At 37.2% G+C, this 23,895-nt stretch overlaps 1 protein-coding gene across 4 annotated transcripts; it reads right to left on the bottom strand.

Annotated features, from left to right (window-relative positions):
* Window positions 1-535: 535 nt before the first annotated feature.
* On the bottom strand, window positions 536-23,895 carry LOC115629764 (glutamate--cysteine ligase). Of its 4 annotated transcripts, none has more exons than XM_030526316.1 (6): window positions 23,747-23,895; window positions 22,523-22,800; window positions 4,556-5,182; window positions 2,906-3,990; window positions 2,662-2,843; window positions 536-1,686 (listed from the first exon to the last, which is right to left on the bottom strand). In XM_030526316.1, exons 3-6 carry the CDS (start codon window positions 5,178-5,180, stop codon window positions 1,503-1,505), a joined length of 2,076 nt encoding a protein of 691 aa, XP_030382176.1. In that variant the 5' UTR covers window positions 5,181-5,182; window positions 22,523-22,800; window positions 23,747-23,895; the 3' UTR covers window positions 536-1,502. The 4 variants fall into 4 exon arrangements, with proteins under 4 accessions (XP_030382176.1, XP_030382178.1, XP_030382175.1 ...); XM_030526318.1 differs by having other exon boundaries at window positions 23,774-23,845; XM_030526315.1 differs by lacking the exon at window positions 23,747-23,895 and having other exon boundaries at window positions 22,523-23,211.

Raw genomic sequence — 23,895 nt, forward strand, 5'->3', positions numbered from 1 at the left:
TGCACTATTAATTCTATTTAAAATACATCCATATGTCATGCTCTGTAGTTCGTTCATTCACAGTTCGATTTTTTAAATTTTGTTTTGTTTTGTTTGCTTTTTAATAAGTACACCTTTTAACATATTTTATTATGTACCTATTTGTGTATATCATATGCTTCTGCACAAAGGCATTCTATAAAAATGCATATACATGTGTATATGCGTTTAGTTATTTATGAAACAATATTGAAAATAAAAAAAGTTGGGGGCTTAAGTTAATAGCCAATTGTAAAGTCACTTAATAATTAGAGGCAATAATCAATTGTTTAGCATTCACATTCGCCTTATTTGACGCACTTATACAGCATTCCAAATACATATGTACATTTTTTTTTTGATTTCTTCGATTCAACAACAAGTCCGACCATAGTCGCATAGTTAAGATATAACAATGGTTTTTCAATTTATTTTTTGCTTGCCCTCTTGAGTCAATCGTGTTGCAATTATAAATGGCAATTGTAGCAAAGATAAAAGTGTTGATACAAATACATAATAAGTTAGCACTCGTGATTGTTTTATTTATATTTTGAATTTTCTTCTTTTTTTAGTTGCTTTGCTTTGTTTATTCTTTTTTTGTATGTATATAATTAAATAACATCAGTTTATTTTATTTATCGTCTACCACGCTCGCCATGAGCCTCACACATACATCAACCATGGGCACAGCGCCGCGTTACAAAAATATGCACGTTTACAAAAAAAAAAGTGGAGAAAAAAATGTTTGTATATAATGTATGTATAAAAATAATAATTATTTAAATTACTCATTTGATGTCTATTAAACAATTATTTCAAAGATTGCGTCATTGCATTGTACTTTTACTTGGTTGAGATTAAAATATAAGTATACATATATGCATTGCCATGCTAGTTTTGCTGTTTTTGCTTTTTGATTTCTATTGGTCATGTCATCGAATGTTGCACAAAGTCAGAATGGGTTAAGTGCTTCCATTCGCATAGGATATACATATTAAAAAAAAAAACATAATGTGGCTCAGGATAATACATACATTTAAAATATTTCAGCGATAATAAGAATATATATATATATAATAATAATAGTATTTTTTTGCATCTAGAGCCCCGTTTGCCTCCTAAGTTGTCTTTCGTTTCCGTTCATGTTGCCGTCTTCTGCGTTCCAGCCCCACTGTGCCACATCCCCCTCCCCAATAGCCCGACAATCTTCAGCTGTGCCTCAAAAACTGCCAACCGACACGACAAATGCACGCCTAATTTCTCTCCACTTCGGTTCGCTAATTTGTTAAAATTAAACTACAAAAATAATATTGATAATATTTTGCTGAACATGTGCGTCACTGCCGCCATCATCTTCCTCCTTTTCTGTCATATTCTCCATTTGCGTCGAGCACACATATTCCAATCACACAAGCCAACGCTCACATGCCACGCCTACGTCCGGTCCGTCTTTGCGCTCCTTGGCAGCAACACTATCGACGCGATCATTTATCCTCGCAGCATCCGTTCTTGGCCAGCTGCTTCTGCAGAGCGGGCGGAATGAAATCTTTCGTCTTGGAATGATTTCCCTGACCCAGCAGCGCTGGTTCCACGTGCTTGCCCTGTTGTATGGACTGTATGCGCTTAAGCAGATCGTAGTTGATCCGCTCGCTCACCACCGAGTCTTGCCTGCAATGAGCAAACAAAAAGTATATTAGTCTTCGGCAATTATTATTTGGAGATCGACGATTGAATGATTATAATGATGGAAATCCTGGGTAAAAGTATTTAGAAATAAATTGTTTTGTATTTTGACAAATCAAATACTATCTTGAAATTAACGATTGAATGGCTGATAAAACAAAACTGGTGGAGGAAGTCTTTAGAATTAAAAATACTTATGTACGGATATGTTGAATTAAGCTCTAATAATTCCTTATTATGTACGATTAGTCTGTTGGAAAGATTTAAATGCTTAAGTATTTAACGTTAATCATCGCTTGAAATCGATGACTAAACAATTCACTAAAATAATACTGTGTGATTTGTTTTAATTGATAATTATGAATTAATCTTTAATCGCTCCAGATTATTTACAATTCGGCTTTTCATAAAAGGCTTAACTGTTTCAATATTTAATTTCAATCCGCCACTCATTAATCCATTACCTATTATTTTCAAAAGTATTTGCTTAAATATTTATAAAAAAAAAAACAGCAGAAAATAGTAGTTTAAGATTAAAGACCAAGATATCTTGGGTGAAAATTAATTTCATATTATGTACAATTAGAGTCTTTTTGAAAGTATCAATTGCTTAAATATTTAAACAAAAAGCAGTAACGTTTATGGGAAGGGTCGAAGGGAAGGGTAGTTATGCATTTTGTGCATTAAATAGGGTTAAATATTAAAAAAAAATCCGCAAAGTATTCTTGACACTTTTTCTAATCAAGTTAATCTATTTATTCAATTTGTGTCTGAAATTTTCATCTTTAAGCAATCCAGCAACTAATCAGCCTTTTGTGAAGGACTTTAATTTACAAGTATATCTTTAGCTTTCTTTAAATAGTTATTTAACCATAACTGCAGTTGAAGTCTTTCTCTTTCTAATTCCATCATCTTTCATATGTGCATTTACAGATCATTTTCGTCGAGATTAAGACTTACTTGTAGTCGGGATGACTCAGCACCTGTTCGCGCATCCAGGTGGCTGTTGTGACCAGTTCGCCAGCTGCGCGTTTTTGTATGAAACGCAGATACTGTTCAATGGTACAGTGCGTATCCGTGTCCACCTCCATGGACTGCAAGTAGCTGCGAATGAGCGGAACTAGGCCGGGAAAAACGTTGGGCTGCCAATAAAAAAACATTTGGTTATTGGTTTAGCTTTGAACAGATTTGTCTCTAAGCTTACCTTTCCATTAAAAATCTCATTGATGGTGAGCAATTGGAACAGTTCGTTATCCTCGTCATCCGTATCGGTGTGATCGCTATCGATGCCGTTTGTGCCGATTCCGTTCATTCCATTAACTCCATGACCGTTTAGCTTGGGCATGCCATTGCTCCAAGGCGCATTGCTGCCGTTCGTTGTGGCCTTGTCCTCCTTGTCCTTCTCTTGGACAGCAGCCTTTGTGGAGGTCGCAGCCGCCGCGGCACGTTGCTCGGTGGTCTTGGATGAGCGACGGAACCAGAATCTCTCCTTGCGGCAAGCATCGCGCTTCTGAGCCGTCTGCATGTTCTCGTCCACCTTGCTGATGGGCGTCAAGAAGTTCAGCTGGTAGGACAAGATGACGCGTGTCAGCAACACCACAAAGCAGACAATGGCCGCGTTCTCAAAGTCGCTGATCTGGGCTTCGCACGGACGAAACTCGACACGCCAGCCAATGGAGCTGTTGGGTGGCGGCGGCTTGAAGCGCATGGTTTGCCAATTGGTGGACTGTATGTTCTCGAAGTGGTCGGTATCCTCGTTGTCGTCCTGATTGACCTTCTCGCTGAACAGAGAGACGGTGTCTCGTATGAAAAGATGGGCAACATGTTGGGCCAGCAGATGATCAATGCCTCCATCGATCAGACGCTTATAGACGTTTTCATCGTAAGTTAGGGGGACATCGTTGTATTTTGCGCCCTCGGGCGACAGATACGAATCAATCGAATCGTAGCGTGATTTCGCAATCCGAAATTTGCTATTCTGCAAGGGGAGGAGACCACGCTCCTCCTCATTGCGGCAGTCCACCGACGAGCTTATCACATTCCAGCGGCAATCGGATTCGGTTAGGTAGCCGCGATAAATCGGCGAGGCAGCACTTAGAGCCAGCATAATGGGACATAATGGCGCCAGCTGATCGTACAGGCGTCGAGCTTCGGTAATGTTACAGGCCTGGAAAGTCAACTGCAGGCAGCAACAGCCCATTCCGAAACCCATGGCATCCAACAGCACAACGTCTGGCTCACCGGGCGGAGCACCCTCCACAGGTAATTTTGTGTTGACATCTTTGAAAACTGTAATCGAACAGGGAGTTTAGCATCTAGCAGATAATGATTAAAATTGTTCAAAAATTGTAAATATCTTTGCAAAAACACTTGTATTTAGGTTAGGTTGCGATATCTGAGGCATGGCCTCTACTTGGGCCATCGAAAAGTTTGAACTGGAAGTCTTCGCCCGAAAGTACATTCACAAAAGGGCTACGTTATATAAGAACCGGAACACTTCCTACACATAAAGATGTAAAGGGGTTTCACATGTTTTTTTATTTTTCATTTCAATTGTAGCTCGAATGTTATCCCTTGAACTATTCCGCTACTGTGTCTACGGTTCTGGCCTAAATGTCCCCCCGTAGGAGACTGATGAGCATTCATTTATACTTCTTTCAGAATAGGTGCTCAGAAGTGTCTTAAACTTTCAACATAAATACAAAAAATACAAAGTGTTGCTAAATAGTTTTGTTGTTGTTGAAAAAAAAAAAAACACGAGGTTTTCTCCTTTAAGCTGTTAATCAATTTAAATATAAATGGGAAATCGAAAATATCCCACCAGTCAGAATTGTCATCTCGGATGAGAACTTACCCTTTAGTTTTATGGATACTTTCTCCCCACGGCGCATGCGTATGTTGCGAGTCAGAGTCTTGAAACGTGGATGTCCGGGAAAGATGGCCTCATCGGGGAAGTAGAGGGAACGGGCGGCACTCGTCGGATCCTCGGGGTGTGGCTGGCAAAGGGGGTATGTGAAGTTGGGGGCGCCCAGTCGTGGAAAGTTTGTTATCGACATGACACACTCGTCGCTGGCCAGCAGCTCGGTGACTTCCTCTCGACGATAACGCATGTTAGCTTCGACCAAATTGAAGTGGGCCATGAGGCCGCCAAATGGTTTGCCGGGTGTACCCTCGATCATATAGGCACCATATTCGGGACGCCACAGAGACTTGACGCCCTTGGGATCGGCCAATTCCTTCTCATTTAGTTTGGCCAGCAGGTCCTTCGCCTTGAGGGCAACGCGCGCCACCTGCTTATCATCATCGAACTTGACAATAATGTACTCGACCTCATCGCCCCACTTCAGCACATCGCCCTGGCGACTCTTCAGTCTGTGATAGAGATTTATAAACTGATTGACGCCATGCTCGCGGACATGATCGGCCAGTGCCTTGGTCTCCTCCCAGGATAGTGGACTGCCCTCGCTTAAGAGACCCATTGCTGAAACAAGAAAGAAAGAGAGAAGGAAGCGGCTGGTTAGTTCAGCAAATTCATTTGTTTCTGGCGGCCGTCCTCTGCAGCTTTGAATTTTGAACTTATCGCATCTGGCATATAAACGAGGGCTCTATCAAACAAAAGTGTCAGTGCTGGCTTTTGTTGTTTGCAATGACTTGAGAGCGAGCAGCTACTGCGACACAAGCTCGCACACCCATCCATATCGGACCGTTGCTCGTATTGCCCGTTTGTCGATCCATTGGTCGGTTTGTCGGGTCGCTCGTCTAATCGTTGGACTCTAACGTAATAGCAGCAGGCCCGTCTCTGCCTCTGTCTCTGTTTCTGTCTATATGCCTGCCTGCCTGCCTGCCTGTCTGTCTGTCCATCTGTCAGTCAGTCATCGCCGCATTGTGCAATGAATGTTCAGCATAAAAAATTGCGATGTCGTGAGACTGAACGGGTCGGACTGAACGGACGGAGAGCGACAACAAAATTGCAAATAAGCATTAAAGAATAATTACGAATTACGTAGAATTTGTTCAATTACGAAATGCAGGCAGCCAGCGACTAAAACAAACCGCCACCAATAACTTGCGACGAAGATAGCTCGATTTTTATTTCAACTCTTGGGTAGTTAGTATCTTCTTCTTCTTCTTTTTTTTTTTTTTTTTGTATAAGACGTTACCCAAATGTGCAGCATTTTTTTCGGTTCCTTCTTCGAATATATTTACTCTATTACTGCGCTAAAAATATACAACATTTCGCTCAACAATTAATTGATAAGATGGGCGCACACGCACAATTGAGAGCGCTACGTTAGGCGTACTAATAATAATCAAATAATTGATAAGCGTACGTTTTCTATAGAGATTCGTACATACAGACGAGTGTATATGAATACATACATATGTATGTATGGTAGTATATGAGTATATAAAGTATGCCTATGTAGATATCTATGTCAGTATGTCTGGTCGTATTTGGTATCCATGTCTGCCTTAAATATTCCACTTGAAGAGTAGTTTACCATTCTGGCGCCTTACTTGGGGCATTAAAAAGCATACGAATCGCATGTTTGTTTGTTAATGCGCATATTTTATGAACACTCAACGATTTTCAAGCACTTAATATAAAACAATAGCAGTCGCAAACTTCAGAGAGCTATATAATACATTCACGATACAGACACAACTGTTGCCCTTAGAGCAGGAATGCTCTCTACCTGAGGTCGCACACAACAATGAGAAAATATATTAAATAGTATCTGTGCAACTGCACAGTTCCAGTTCTCGAGATATTGTTCAACTATCTCAAATAGAGCGATTAAAGTTCTATCTATCAAGAAATATGAGTGAATGAATTGGCATATATTAAATAATTAACGTTTTCCTTTCACATGTGATACAATATCTGCTTTATTCGACTAACTTTTCAAAGGTTCTGCAAAGCGTTGTGCAACTTTTGGACTCGCATAAGAACGAAGGACGATGGGAAGGATTAGTCCTAAATTTAAAAGTTGAAGGAACTACACCTTTCAGAATCTGAATTCATCTAGACTTTTCTCGAATCGCAACTCAACATCGGTAAGACATGGGAGAACGAATATAACTTAATATATGGGGGTTCGATGGAGGTCCATATCGCCAAAGCACAGCAATAATAATAAAATCCACTGATTGCATTTTGTACTTTGTGACAGGTAATGACTAACTATTAGCTACACATAACGTGTGCGTCTGAATAGGAATTGAAATATAAGTCGCAGATAATGCCAGTTAAGAGCCATTACAAAACAGCTTAATGGTTTTATGGCACCCCTATCGAGTTCACAGCGGGGGCTGCAATTAAATGAAGCTTGTTTTGCATCACTTGATTTGTAGAATCATAGGAATGTAGTAATGCCGCACACACGCACACACACACACATCTTTTTCAATTATACAACATTGGAAAAAGTTTATGGACCGATCCGGTCATGTCTGGTTCTTCTCTGAAGTCGTTAATTGATTTTCTATGATTGGTTTTCTTCTTCCTCTTTTATTAAGAGAGAAAGTGGGGATTTACCCCACAGAAGTTGGATTTGAAATAAAGAATAAAGATCTTAGCTTCGAAATTATTCTATGTTTGCAATCCTTTAAAACGATTCATATGTGTATATAGCTGAAGGATACAGCTAAACATCACCTCAAGCTTGAAAGTTAACTGTAACCGAGGAAGAAATCACACAACACACGTCCGATTCAACTGTCGAATACTGTATTACTGCCTCCAGCTTAAAACTGCAGTACCTTAAGAATAAAACGGGCCTGCCCAAGAATAGCCCACGAGTTAGCCGAGCCCCATAGACTTTCCAAAACAAAGCGAGAGCCGAATGTCAAACGAAGTGTTGTTGCACTTGCTCGTGAGACGCGAACAGCCAGCTGCCGCCTGCAACGAAGTGGAAGCACGTGATCCGCTGAAACGATTCTACAGCCCACCCCCGAAACTCCACCAATACATCTGAACGATTAGTCGGATTATGCAAGCTAGATGGAATAAAAAAACTGCTCCGACTTTTAACATTAAAACCTAATCATCACAGATTTGAGAAGCGCTTCGATTCGACGATTCTGTTTCCTCTTACCTAACCATTAAAGTAGCTTCTTCTCGAAACGATCTTAGCGACAAAATGTTCCTTTTTTTAAGAAAAAAAGGATATTGATTCAAGGTTTAATTTATTTCTAGGCTACGATCATATTGATGTAAGATTTTTAAGCGTATTACAAAAGCACACATACACGCTTTTATCTTAGAAATGCTTCATTTTCGGATCTTCATTTAAAACAATCGATCAATCGGTAATCGGAAATAATTTAAGGATTAAGTGGAGAGCCAGTCGATCAAAGTAAAAGGAAAGCTTAAGAAAAGGAATACTTAAATTCTCTGCATTCTTAATAATAAACCGTTATTCATTATAAGTTGTGAACCGCGAACAAAAAAAAACCGTTATAGGAACATATGTCTCTTATAAATTTATTTGAAATACATTCGAAAAAGCGGTTCCTATTTTCAACATTGGATGCGACTATACTTGTATATAGTAGATCAGACGCAATACAGCAAGCAATTTGTCAGCCAAGTATGGTGTTGTTATAGAACGTTACACAAAATGGTTACTGAAGCACACTTGAAAACATTTTAAAACTCTCATACCGATTATAATTATTAAGTGCACCCGAAATATGAACTTTAAATTGCTTCGCTGTGCAACCAGAACGACTGACTAACTATTGTCACGACCAGACCACAGGCCTTTATGTAGAGGTAGCGCTGGGTACGCCATAAAGCAAAGGCACGCCTCGATCAGCCATATTTATAGCCAGTCATAAATGAGCGATTTAACAATAGATCGGACTACTATGATTCCTGAACGGAGCCTGCACAACACCTGATCGCCAGACGGGACCTCAGACCACTCGACCAATTTATTGGGGAGCATTTAAATTATTTTCACTGTAATTTATTATATTTAATAAATCGACCAAATAAATATATATGTATACATTTGTTTTTCGCTTTGTCAGTCAATAAACCGGGCCAATAATCTTGAACTTGGGGCGGCAATATCAGTGGGCAGGAACAAATTGGCGTTAAGTTACTAGGGGGGACATAATACCATAAATAATACCAACAATCTATGTATGGAGGGGTTGCAGATTTTTTTAAAATTTGACACCAATTCGAAAAAGGAAAGGGGCACTCTGAAGGTCCCCATGCTGTAATCAATTTCTTATCATCTAGCACCGAAGGCTATTTAGCGGTAACTGGACCCAATCCGATTTATACTCTAATAATAGAGAATATGAAATTCCGTTCATGGAACTACAGCTGCAGCCGCTGCTGCATTAGTTCTAAAAACAAAGCTGTATGGACAAGTTCTAAAAAATAAACAATACCCTTTGTTTACAAAAATTATGGCGCCGCTTTTTATAACGAATTTCGCGACTGGCATACTGTTGCACTTGTTTTTCAATTTTATCGAAGTGGGAAGTACGAGTAAGACGATTTTATTTCAAGTGCGCAAAATTTTTTCTTCATCATTCTTTTCATAATAAACAAAAACAAAGAAGCAACTAAATAGTGGAATATCAAAATATCTCTATCCTCCATGTACTTAGGAGGCCTGCCTAGCATTCTGAAAGTTTTGCGAACATGACAATTTTAGTACGATAAGAATTACCGATCTTGCCCTAGCTCTTTAGCTCAAGCAGTTCGCTAGTAAGTCAATCGGTTTCTAGCAAATGAATAAATAAGACTTGCTTTTGGATGGAAACAATTGTACACATTTCAATTGCGTGACTGTATTGAGTTCTTCTTTTGCCAATTGCTTTATGGACATATTTTTAAAGAAACGGCACTAAATTCGTGGAAGTTATTGTTGTCTAATTATAGCTCAAGTTTACCCTTTTTTGTTTTATCTGGTTCTGTACGAGTATATTTAAAACATGACACTAATACAAGTATGGACACATAAAGATAAAAGCACCATATTAATAACGTTCCAAAGACGCAATTAGAAAGACATTATAAAAATCATTTGAAAAGGTATTATCATACAACTAAACGATAATTTTTGCATCATAAACATTTTTAAAATGGCTCCGGATAACTAAGACGGTAATATAATGGTAGATCTTATCTAACTAGCTCATGGCAAATTCGAACAAAAGAGTTTGGAGTTCGCTGTTGCAGACCAGGCTTGTTTCAGACTCGAAATCGTACATACTTGTACTATTATAGGTTTGGTCTTTTCATATATTTTAGAATTTTAATTGGATGTAGTTTAGAATTAGGAATTGTTGAATTTTTTATTTAAGTTACATAATGACCGACTTGTTTGAAGTGAATTTTCGGTGCTTAAGAGAAATGTTGAGATGCTCTGTTTGCTAACAGCTGTAAACAACCTTGATTGTTTGTTTGCTTACTCCTATAAGTTTGGTCATTTCATATATTTGGGAATTTTAATTGGATTTAGTTAATAATTGGGAATTGTTAAAGTTTCGCTTTACATTACATAACGGTCGAATTGTTTCAAATCAATTTAATGTCCATATGTTCGTATGTTAATGTTAAGATGCGCTGTAAATATGTGAAATGTTGAGATGTTCTGTCTGCTAACAGCTGTAAACCACCTCGTGCTCTCTTGTTTGTTTACTACTACATACATACATACATATGTATATGTTTGGTCATATCATACATTTGGGAATTTTTATTAGATTCAGCTAACAATTAGAAATTGCTAAAGTTTGGATTAAAGTTACATAACGACCGAATTGTTGGAAATGCATTTTATGTGCTCATGTGAAATGTAAATATATGCGCCGCCTGCTTACAGCTGTAAACCACCTTGTGCGTTTGCTCTCTTGCGCTCTCTGTTAAATATGTCCCACAAGCGCCTGAGAGTAAGCATGAGCATGGGCAGCATTTTTAACAAACGCCTTACTGTGCTTCTTCTTGAGTTTTGTAATAACAGTGCGAGCCAAAAGCAGTCTGCCATTTTGTGCTGCGTTTCGAAGTAATTTTGGCCTTACAGACCTTTGCTTTTGCCATATCCGCAAATTGCCGAATTAAGCCATTCACTATATATGTATGTACATATAAGCGTAGTCTATATCAAATAACAGTTGTCAAAAGATTATCCCAAGCTTATTTAGAAAAAAACCCTGTCTGTGTAATGCTTAAGTTTTTCCATTACTACTTACTAAAATGCAATCAACTGGAACCCTTTTTCGGAACAGGGTTCCAGAAAGCAGATGAAGAGGACATACATAGATAATTATTATTTGGGGCCATCAAGACAGATTAACTGGCATATGCCTTTCTTTACATCCCCTTAACAATGTTTGCTCTTCTCTCAGGCATGCTAATGACACTTAATCAACTTATTGTTGCGGATGATTGTCAAGTTGGAACATTTAAGCGGTGGAGACCACAAAGACGATGATAATAATGACGATGTTGATGATGACGTTGCAAGTTCGCTTAGATAAGATTCAATTGCAATATGTATGATTGGATAAGCGGCCCATGTGCGCCCACTTGTCGATTGTTGTAGTGCTGAGTGCAGAATATACACATGTCCTATTGTATACTATAATCGTCATTATCATATCTACATATTAGATGAGTGGAACGAAATAGCTGGGTTCTAATAAATTACGAAATCAAAGGCGAAATTGTTGACAACTTTTTAAAGATTATACCGTAATTTTTGGGAAAATTCTGTTCCTCTGTTTAGATTTTATATTTCTTTCGGAACATTTCTACTCCATAATTTTATTCATAGTTTATCGATTCAATATAATTTTACAATTTAAATGCATTTTTTGGTTTCGCTTTTAATTTTTATAAAAAGACACCTTGAATCATATTCTTTCAGTTGAAAGACTCATATTTTGAAACTGCCGATATAGGTAATAGGTAAATCTAGGTAATATCTAGGAGCAAGTCAGCTCAAAATTCGAAACACATCAATAGGAAATCAAAAACAGACCTACACTTCTTGTATATTATTGTGACTGGTGATGAAACGTGGTGTTCTTAATATAATCCTGAAACCAAGATAAGAAAGGAAAATGCTATAACGACTTCGAAACTATTCAAACTAAAACTATATGTATTCGATTTAATAAACTTTGTTGAGAAGATGTGCAGAGTTCTTGCAACCACTAAAATATCAATAGGTTTCACGGCTTGCTGTGGCTAAACTATTGGAACTCTGTAGAGAGTTTATTTCCGACGAAAACTAACAACTATTTTGCGTGAATATAAATTAAATACAAATATACACTTTTTAGTCAATAAGCAATCTCTAACGAAAAGAGTGAATGAGGATGTGTAAATAATAAAGAAATGATTGCTATTATTAATTAATGTGCTCAAAATATACATTTGATATTTTATGGGAATGTGGCAATTTTTGAAAGTTCTTTCCGATCCCACGGTAGCTGCCTATTCCCAATTTGGATCTGATCGCTTCTAATTGATATGGATGGCGTGTCTGGCCCTCTGATGTCATGGGTGGCACAAAAGAGCACATTTGCGCTGATCAAGTCTAATTAGCATAGGCACACAGAATGATACTTTATAGGCTGGTATGTTGGTATGTGTATGTGTGTATGTTTTGTCTTAATCATAGGTTTGGTTGTGCTCGCTTCCACAGCACCAACACATCACAGTACAGCACAGCCTTTTGCACACTGACCCACGCAATTGAAACTGACGAAGGGCAGCGGCAACAAAGCCAATTGCGCGATGTCATCAATTCAAACAAAAAACAATAGCCAAGTGTTATCTGGGATTGTATGTGTGTGTGTGTGTGTATGAGAGAATACATATCCACATATATGCATAATAAAAATAAAAAAGCATATTGCTAGTTTCATGATTCATTCCCCCCACACGAAAATCGCATTCAAAGACTTGAGTTCTCAGTATCGGGCGAAAAGCGATAAACTAAATTGATGGATACGGGAGCAACGACGCAGCCAATAATTCTGATAAGAATGTGGTTAATAACAAGGCATAGTCAAACCAGTTAAGAATGCAAACAAATATATAGGATGGGGAGGGAAGGATAAGTATAGGAAATGGACATTCGCACAAATCACACGGCACACACACAGAAGATGCGCTTTGCTGATTATGATGAGCTTGTCAACGTCTATTGCTAATGCTGATGCCAAAGTCTACAAATTATAGTATTTTATGTCTCTCGCTGTCTCTCTCTCTCTATCTCTCTCCGACCCACCAATCTCTTTACCACTAGCTCTCATGCTCAGTTTTTCATGTTCTCATGTTCAATACTTGATTTCTCGTACAACAAGACGTATGCGTAATGTCCGGTAAAAGCAAAGCAAAACAAAACATATATAAACACACACACACACACACACATAAGCACAAAGCGGAAAGAAGCTATAGAAAACTACTATTATGGGGAACGACGACAACAACAACAGCAGCAATTATTGACGTTGCATATTTTCATGTTCAGGGTCGTCGCAACGCAAATAAAATAGAAAACGTACAAAATCAATGGATTCATAGCTAAACAAACATAGAGAGATATGATTAGATCTACAGTCGATCCTCGATATAATTAAAAGAGATTCCTTTCATACACAGCTGCGGCAAAGTGTGTCAATTAACAGGCCCACAAACTAATATCACACACTGTTCACTTTATTTTTTATCACGAACTGCTGTTTTTGTCACTGACTGTTACTTTTTTAGAAGTGATAATTTGGCACCGATGGCAGCAGCACATCCGTGTTTTGAAAACCAGCAACAATATGAGATCAACGGGTAAACAAGCGAGATCAACGTTTTCAATATAAATTTACCCCTCATCCGGGTTGAATTTTACAGAGCCATTTTTGAAGACATGGCAGCCCGACTCTGCATTATATTGTTCCCACACTTTTCTGCCCTGCAACTATTGAAGTAAACAAAAAAATGTTTGTCCTACAAATCACACCTACACGCTTCAGACATCTTCATAAGCAAATTACTCACTAAAAATGATTTTTGCACTGATCCGTCCGGTCCAATGGAGGCTATATAAAATAATGATAGAATCTATAATTTGTAATTAACTTTTCCTTGCCACTATTTTTCGAAATTTGCGATTAAACGAATTCATTCAATTATAAAAGTATTTAGTTTGAATTTATATGCAAAAACTTAAGGACTGTAAATATCCTTAAAGGTACGTCCAAGTAGAAGTCACGAAAAGTATACCATGATGCTTATGTTGTAAGAATATAACCATTATTTGGTGCGTGACAACGCAAGCTTAAGAACTCAACAGAAAAGTTCTGGAACACTCTTTTCAAATAAGCTTAACTCTTTAAAAAAAATACATAGCTGATCAAGTAAGTATATATTATCTATGATACATTTTCTGTAGTTTTTATTTTGCACATAGAAGTTCTACTGTAATATATTGGTGGATGGAGGCCTAGATAGAATCCACCATATGGGAGAAACAGCTGTTCAGTCATTCACTTTGAATATTTTAACATTTAGTTTGTGTTTGCATTGAATTGAATTTTCATAGAAAAATATATGTCGTGCTGCTCTTGAGACAACACACACTACATTATTATACAAAACTATATGTATAATACACTATATTATATGCTTTATAGTTAGATTCACGACTTTAACGAACTGACGACAGTTGGCAGTTCCTAATGCCATAAATACGAGTAAAAATTGTACTTTAATATTGTTAAAAAATTGATTTTGCGATTGTATTGGCAACTGTTTGTGCGGAAATGCACAAGAAACGAGACGCAGCAACGCAATCTACAAGTGCAAACATACAAGTATTTATATTATGTATGTATTCACGCTGGTGCATAAATAAATAAATTATCACTATATGTAGTATTAGGAAACTTACAAAGGCACATCCCCTGTCCTCTGCCAGCTAACCGTTACAGTATGGAGAGGACAGCTGCCTTTGACAATTCTGCTTTCTTCAAATCCATTCGCATATTTATTTTTATCAATAAAATTTAAATATAAATTCTGTTTTTGTGTTTCGTTCGTCCCGTGTTGCAAACTGGTCTCAGCAGCATTGGATCTACTGGCAACCAAGCAAAGCAACATTGCTGCAACGATGTTGATAGCGGCTAGAGTTAGGACTCTTAGTGTATTTTAATCAATAAGTTGAATTGTTTTCCACAGAAATGTTTTGAACCTGTTAACTTTTTAATCATCTATGTTGCGTTTGACGATTTTCATTTTTTTAAATGAATTCACAAGCATAAATTCTGTTTTTCATTTGTCCCGTGTTGCAAACTGGTCTCAGCAGCCAACTTGTTGCCAACTAGGCAGAGGATCTACAGCAACACTGCTGCCAACCGGGCAAAAAATTAACAGCAACATTGTTCCAAAGCAGCAGATTATTTCAATTGAAGGAATAAAGACAATTCGAATTTTCCACCATGGTTCGAGAAAAGAAAAAGGAAAGACTAGGTTTCAGATCGTTGGTGTCTTTGTATCTCTTGTTTGTATTGATTAAAATCTAAACATTTCTTAGAGACTAGTTTTCATTTCTTTAATAGAATATTTTGGAACTCTTCTGAGTAATCAAATTCTAATCTACTTATCTAAACATGGACTGAAACATTGAGAACTTAGCTCTGGGACCCAAAAGCGATAGTAGAAATGTTGGTGATTACACTTTATTCCTCAACAGATCGGAAATGTACAATATTCCGATTAAACATGTTTTTAAGTCATAAATAAATATACTAGAATGGTAACGTTATTATTTCTTTGCTTTCGAATTGCATTATGTTTTGTTTTTCTTTAATTACGCTAAACATGTGTCACGAGGATGATACTATTGTTCAGAACAAATTGATATATATTTGTATACACTTAGTATTTCAATTGCGTAAACATTGTGTACACAATTGGCATTTGGCGTAACTGACGTGAAAAAATGATAAAGGATTAGTAATTGACTAACCAATATGACGCAGCCAAGCTAAACTATAAGTACTATATATAGTTTGTATTATTAATTGATTGCACAGCCGTTAAACCACTCTTTTGTGGTTAAACTCATGATTAATTGACTGACGCATCTGCAGATGCAGAGATGTTTGGCAAATAATCACACAGAGATATTTATACAATTTGTTTAAATGTACTTTCCTAACTTTTGTTAAAAAAAAAACAAACAATTTAATTGGTTTTTTTTTTCAGTACAAAAATGTTACTATTTATAGTGCATTATTGTCTTGAATTCTATTTAATTAATTACCTTTATTTTAGTATACAAATGTAACTATTTATAGTGCATTATTATCTTAAATTCCCGAAAACCGGTATTCAAATTCGAGCTGCTGAGGCAATTTTATGCTGTTCATGAAGATATGCAAATTATAGAAAAGCTCCTAAATAAATCTCTTGCCTCACGCCTAGTCAACAATAATCAATTAACATTTGTTGAAGCATAGTGACAAACCATAGTTTTAGCCCAGTAATGACTTAACAATTATTGAGGAAAGAATACGCTCTATCATCATTACTGATCGATTTATATGTGTTTTGAGATAAAGCTGCGAATTAGTCACATCCATTTTTCTACCGTATATATATATACGATATAGATATAAATACATATAATAAAAAGACCCACATCAATCGAAATATATATTTCCTCAAGAGTGTACATTTTAAACTCAAGTTGATGAAAAACACACTTGAGTCGAAGTGTTTTCATAATATAACCGCGTTCCCATTACCGAGTTTTGTAAAAATTAAACATTTATACGAGTGGGCATTTAATTAGACTGTATCCAGTAATCCTGAATAACCTCCGAATATAAGTATGAGGAGCTTTTGCAATACATTTTAGACATTACTATGGCTGGGAGTATTAGAAGCATCAACCGATTTGCAGGTCGAATTTATTTTAGCTGCACTCTATGATATAAGCTGTATAGTAATATTTCTTTTTTTAAGACTGGGAAAAAGAATATAACTTCCAACGTGATGGGCTGCAGATAATCTAGAGCCGCACAATAGCGAAAGATTTGAAATAGTAAAGCAACTACATAAGTATTCCTTATCGAGGGCCAACGTATGAAATATTGCAAGTCGATATTAAAGAGGAATTTGCGTTTCATAAACTCTGGGCTCATGTGACAGCCTTACCTAGTCCTAAATTGGCAAAAAAATTTAATGATTTTATAAAATGAAATTAGTACCATTCATATGCTTATACCTTGAACCCTTATCCTTCGGGAACATATAAAGAATTAGTTAAATTTGTAGTAAACCCCACAATATACATACATATATATTTTAACCATATATACTTTTATAATTCGAGGAGGACAACTTTATAATTGTTTTTCGATGCATATCGAAATTTCTCAAATTCTTTAGGTTCGAGAACATTTTGTAATTCAGAAAGTGTGTGTCTTAAGCCTAAGAAACGGATTATGTTTTGAAGTCTGTATGAATGGCATTTGTAATTAGGGACTGAGATTTACCAGATACTCCTCTTGGTAGCTTTATGACATGACAGCTTTAAAAGTTCCCCCGAAAAGGCTGTGAGAATGTACGACAATGCATCACGTGGTGTCACGAGTATACGAGCAAGTGCATATTCTGAGCTGGAAATGGAGAAGCTGCGTCATTCTCAGGTGCATAAATTAAAGGGAAAATAAAAACTCTGCTGCCCATTGTTCAAACTTATCGCAGCGACAAACTTATTTCCTTTATTCACCACCGGCGACAGCATTAAATTAACAACTGCACTCCAATCTGCCTACTGACAAGTTGCCAATTGAATTATGAGTAACACACACACACACACATCCACACACCCACACAGACACCTTAAAAGGCAGCTGCTATTGCCTAATTAAAGTTTAGAATTTGCGGTTTGTGCTTATCTTTTTGTAAGTGCCACATCGAAATGGCACGGAAAGATACTAAAATGCAGTTACGAGTTCAATTGAAAAAAAAGGTATGGTTGGCGGGTAGGTGGGGAGGGGGGGGGGGGCCGTGACAGAGACGGACTAATTAGCTTTTAATGCGCCTTCAATGCGTCTACCAACTACCAACCTTGCCCGAGGTTTTGCCATTACCCTTTATTACTAAGTACTTACGAATACTCGTATTATCGTGGGACTGGCTTTATGAGGCATCATCATGAGAGCCTTACTACACGTGTTTTGTGTGTGTGTGTGTGTGTTTGTTTTGTTCACATACTACTTATATACTCGTATATTGACATTGCGATTAGGCATAACAGCAAACATTGTAACAGCTAGGATTTCAGGCAAGGGCAAGGTCATGTTATTGCCACTACAATATGCGCATTAAAGTTTGCACACTTCGGTTCGTAAATAAATAGCTAATGGACTCAATTCAGCAACAATACGAGTATTATGATTTCCAATCGATGATCGCAGTTATGCAGCCGTCTCTATTATAGTACTCCATTTAATACCCACATACAGATTCAAATACTGAAAGATCTGAGTGTTAAAAGACATAATTTCCCAAACACAAAACCAATGAGACCTCCATTGATTTGATGAAAATTATAATAGTTTCCTATTGCTATCTATGACCGTCTCAGATTAATAGAAAGAATGTCCCAAGAAGGCAAGCAAATTGATTTTTTAAAAAGATCTATCAATATTTAATTTATACAAAATATGTTTTATTTGCAATTGAAAGCCAATAAGTAATGCTTATCCATGTATTTGTTTGTCCAGCAAATTTCAGATTTAAAAAATGGCTTTGAAGTGCGAAAACGCAGATGAAATTCAGTCTCCAGTAATGCTCATATAAAGTCTCAAATATGGCTAGTAGAGGTTAGTTCCCACGTTTAATAATGAGAAACAGTAATGCCAACCTTATTTCCCATAGAAGGGAACAAGTTCAACGATATCCCTAATAAATGTTGCTCAGCTATAGTGGATCTAGATGCTCTATAAATTGTATTTGCTTAAGACACCAGTAGCATGCAGCTAGAAATAAAGATCAAGTTTGTTGAACGATGAAACGTAGTCTTCAATTTATTTATAATTTAATCAGCTTTTAATAAAAAATTATTTTCATTCGTCAAAAAAATCGGTAAGCATAGTGCCTGATTAGCTAAAGCTTGGAAATGTATAGCTAAAGGATAGGTAGAGCAACTAAAAAGCCGATGATGAATCCTGAACTTAAAATACCTTCCACACTCTCAGGCCTAAAAGCACCTTTGCTGACTGTGTAGGGGAATAAGTGTTGCTCGGGATATTTTCGTACTTATGGGTTCTGGTATTTTCTAGAGCCTATACCATTTCACAACTTTCTGTAACTTGTTCACTTTATTGCCATGTAATGGACGCTAAGTATTGACTGGCTATTTTTGATCCATTTAGTTACGAAACAGTAGTTCGCTAATAACATTTTGGCAAAGTTGGCTGCGATTCTTTTGAGCGGCCTCTGTATGTATGTTTTGGCCTCTGGCGCACAATCAACAAAACAATTATGTGCTGGCTTAGTGCTTTGTTTTATGGCTAGTCATCGTGATAACGCATGGGCCCATGTGACAGTGCGCACTCCGAAGAGTCGACGCAACTAATTAAGTTCAACTCGCGACTCGCCGAAGCCATCAATAGATCGACGGTATGACAATGAATATGCATTCAATGGGCCGCCATGGCCCACTACTGGCTATACTATATTTCTATTGAAATACTCAATACTCAGTTGTTTGTTGGGTGAGTCATGGTCGAGATGTTTCAGATATAATCTGCATTTTCATGCTGATTCTGTCTGTTTTAAACTGGTGCGGCATGATAGGCAAATTTGTGTTTGCCATTTCACCTGTTATCTTTTTTGAGTGCATGACGTCATCAGATGGACTGTCGCCATCAAACGAAATTTACTGAAAACACACACACGCACATATACATAAATATACATAATGTGTTTGATTTTGAGAAAGTAAAATTTAAAAACAACAAAAAATGGGGTTCTCTCGTTCTTTGCAGTGCTTTCAACCCCAGTGGCTGATTGCATTAGAATTCGCGCGCGTCACACGCGACGTATGAGTAATGCGCCTACAACCCCCTTTCACATATGACGTCGTCAATGACTTTGAAATTGCATTACGCTGTTTAAAGTTCAAGGGGGAAAATTTTGAGAATTCTGTAAAGCCTTTTAGCAGCAACAACAACAACAAAAATGAAAAAAGAAAGTAAGACACAGTTTTGCAATTAATTAATTAATTAAGACAATGGAGGCGAGAAACAAAAGCAAAACGAAATCAAAAGCTTTGGCGCGTTGGAGCGGCTCAAGTGAATGACTTGATAAAAATGTGGTCGGGCAGAGCCAGACAATGTCAACAACAACAACAACAACGACAACAATATGTGTAGTTTGAAATTGATTGGAAATCGAATTATTGGTGTTTCTCGTTTTTTTTTTTTTTTTTTTTTTTTTTTGTTAAAATCCCAGAAACCTTTTACACGTTCAAGGCCAAGTTCGTACACGCTTTTTCATTTGCCTCTCTTTGTTTCTTGATTAGCGCGTTAATGGACAAGTACGTGAGGTCAAGCCGAGTCGATTGCGTGTGGCCGGAAAGGGGTGCCTCACGCCTAAGAGTAGACGCTCACGCGCACGCACGAGAAATTCGAAAATCAAGGTTATAGGTCAGACAGGTTACGTGAGCAACGAAACATGACAATGGCGTCCAACGTGGGTGAGAAACTAAATTGTCATATAATTAACAATAAAGTCCAAAGAAACGCAAGATGGACGACTAATGAAAATGTTTAAGTTTTGTCTACAATTATCAACTTATCGATCATATCGAAGAGATCCCAAACTATCCAAATATTCAAATATAGTAGAGTGTCAAAAGTATTTACTGCCCAAGATCAGCGAAAATAAAACAAATAAATACAATTTTTTCTCCACATTTGATAGACACCTTCTGAAAAAACTGTATAATATATCACGTGTCATGCCAGCCCAACTCTTGAATACCCTGTACCCATTCCTTTTGGTGCAACTGTAACACAAACATAAATTTCTATAAAATACATATGGCTTGTTATAAACTCGCTTGAGACAAGTCTATATACCAAGTTTGCTATCGTTAGCTATTATAGGTTTTAAGTTCTCGGTGTTCATACAAGCAAACAGACATCTTGACAATTGCTCCATATTCAATTAAGTAATGTGGAATGTGCAATGTTAAATTTAAAAAGAAATCTGAATAGATTTGCCATATTGTTTAAACAGAATAACTCAATTGTTTCCGATTATGGAAGCATTCACTAATTAAGCGATTGAACTCGGAAACGGAAGTAGGCTTAGTTATTGAGATTAACAATAAAATGTAGTATATGATTTGGTTGGATTAAAATCTAGGTTTTCATTTTTTATATTATCTTTCAACCATACCATAGTTTATATGGTTCATTAATAAATTGATGAAATTCACAAAAATGATCAAACTTATACATAGATTCATAAAGTCATGCTGATCAACACTACTATATATTCATAAAATTGGCATTTGTTAAGTCGTCTGATGATTAATTTTAGGCCGATTTTGACTCACGACTGCCGGCAAGGCTGCAAAGCGCACTTCCAAAAAAATTAAACTAACAATGCTGATCCAAAATGTTAGTAGAACCTGTTTTAAAGAATCTTCCATGATTGGTGCAAAATGAATTTGGAAAATTGTTGCGTTTGCGACTATACTCCAGCTTCAGTCATTTGAAGAAAAACCACTGAAAATCAATATAAATACATAGTATGTATGTATGTATGTACAAGTATGTACGTACAAGACAAATATAAAATTAAGGCAATGGCGGCAGCTGTAATTACGCATTAGCTGGAATTACCATGGCCCAAGGTCAAGTCAAATGGCAAAAGTGCAGCCAACGTCAATTATTGAGAATTGAGTACATATTTGATTATAGTCATTGTCTCAAAATAACCAAGAAATTAATGCTAGAGTCGTGCGGCCGACCCTTTAAAACCCTGCGCCCACTTTAAAGAAAAAAAGTACTAAATATATGCATATGCGTATATTACTTTTTAATTTCTGTTTAAAACTAGAACTGATTGAAAAAAAAAACAGTAATTACAACAATAAGATAGTATGTATAATAGCTCTTATACTTTCTGAGATCTAAGCGTTCATACAGAAAGACAAGCGACAATAGGACTTGACTAATGGGAATAAACTAGTATGCCAATTTACTCTTTGGGTACAGGGTATCAAAATGGAGAGAAAAAACAAGTGGAGAAGCTAAAGTCGGGTGTCCCGACTTTGAAATAATCTGTACATGTGTGTAGGGGAAATTCCAAAATACACATTTTCTACGTGTTCATATAAGGTATCTTGGAATAAATAAATTTGGTGTTCCTAGGTCTCATAGTCTCCGAGACATAGGTGATTATACGAACGGAAAATCGGGAGAAGTGGGGGGAAATCAAAAAAATAAAACAAACTTGCACAGCGTACACACATAACGCATCTTTGTGCAACATTTGGAGTCTCTAGGTCTTATAGTCGCTGAGATCTAGGTGTTCATACAGACGGACGGACAGGCAGACAGGCAGGGCTAGATCGACTCGTCTTGTCATGCTGATCAAGAATGTCGTATACACTTTGTGGGGTCTGCCGCGCCTCTTTCTGCCTGTTACATTTTTCACCTCCTGCAAACCTAATATACTCTTGAACATTTCATGTATAGAGTATAAAAATGCACGATTCGGTCACGCGTACGACATGAGACGCCGAAACAAACTTACCGGCAAGTGTAAATCAAAAAGCACAGGAGTGTCTGTACTTGTATGTGTGTGCGGGTAGAAGAGGTAGCAGAAGCAGAAGCAGAAACAGAGGCACCACTCCAATGAAATTCTTATAAATAAATTATATTGCAGGCGGTCGCTTTCGCACGTTGTTGTCGCTGCTCGCTCAGCTGAGTGTTGTTATTGTTGTTTCTTGTGATGTTGCAACGTCGCTGACGTTTTGGGCCGTTCCGCTGTCAACGTCGAAATTGGAAACTAGTGGCACAAACAAAAATGACCTGCTTTGGCCGATGTTGATTTGTTGTTGCTATTGTTATTCTTGCGTTTGTGTGTATGTGTGTGTGCATATAGTATGTGTATATGTGTATGTGCTTAAGACTACCGCCGCGTGCTGCTTTTTGCTCATATGTTGTTTTTGTTGCTGGTGCTGTTGTTGCTATTGTGTTGTTGTTCTTGGGGGTTGTGTAACCAATTGAAAGAACTGACCAGTGTCAATATATGTGCATATATATGTATGTCTGTCTGTATGTATGTACGTATATATGTATGTATGTACTTTTAGCCGCTGTCACTTGCTGCTTGTGTTTATTGTTGTTGATGTTTTCACAGCTTGTGTCTCTTTTCAGTTTCGCTTTTTTTGGGGTTTTTAATTTTTTCTTTATTTGTGCTTTTGCCACGCACGATTCCACAATTTGCTTGATAATTAACACAAAAAAAAATTAAATATATAATATATAAAATTGACTGACTCTGCCTCGAACAGTGTCGTTTTTTTAATAAGTAATTCGAATTGAAAACAAAAATTTAGCTGCTACACATATAATTATAATAGGTATGTGTATGTATGGGTATCGCGCTTCGACGCTGCCCCCAACACCGATGTTGTGTGGGATTTTTTTCTTTCCCGTTGTTGGCTGAATTGGCCGCCACTGCACAACGTGCCGGACCGGAAAAAAGAACACACCAAAATATTTATGCAGAGCGTGGCACGAGAACGGACACAGGGACGAAGGCGAGGAATAAGATTCAGATTCGTTGTCTTGATATCTTGCACTGGCCAGCGATAGCAAAGTTTTCTTCTTATTAGAAGAAGACGCGCTCCGTTTGAGTGTGTCGGTTGATGACGGTGTGGGTGTGTTGATGATAATGTTGATGGTGTTGCTGTGTGTGTGTGTGTGTGTAAGTTTAATAGAATTTCACAACGAATTACAATTGAATACACACTGTATTTACACTTAATTACACACTAACTGCGCGTTAATTTAGACTCGAATTGTTGATTTTGCCGCTGCTCTAGCTGGGGCTAACACGACGATATTAACACAAACTGTTTCCAAAAACTACAAAACGTTTCACTTTAACTGCGCGGCTAT

The sequence above is a fragment of the Scaptodrosophila lebanonensis genome, unplaced genomic scaffold (genome assembly GCF_003285725.1).
Source record: "Scaptodrosophila lebanonensis strain 11010-0011.00,11010-0021.00 unplaced genomic scaffold, SlebRS2 tig00000163-arrow-arrow-pilon, whole genome shotgun sequence".
Lineage (NCBI taxonomy): Eukaryota > Metazoa > Arthropoda > Insecta > Diptera > Drosophilidae > Scaptodrosophila > Scaptodrosophila lebanonensis.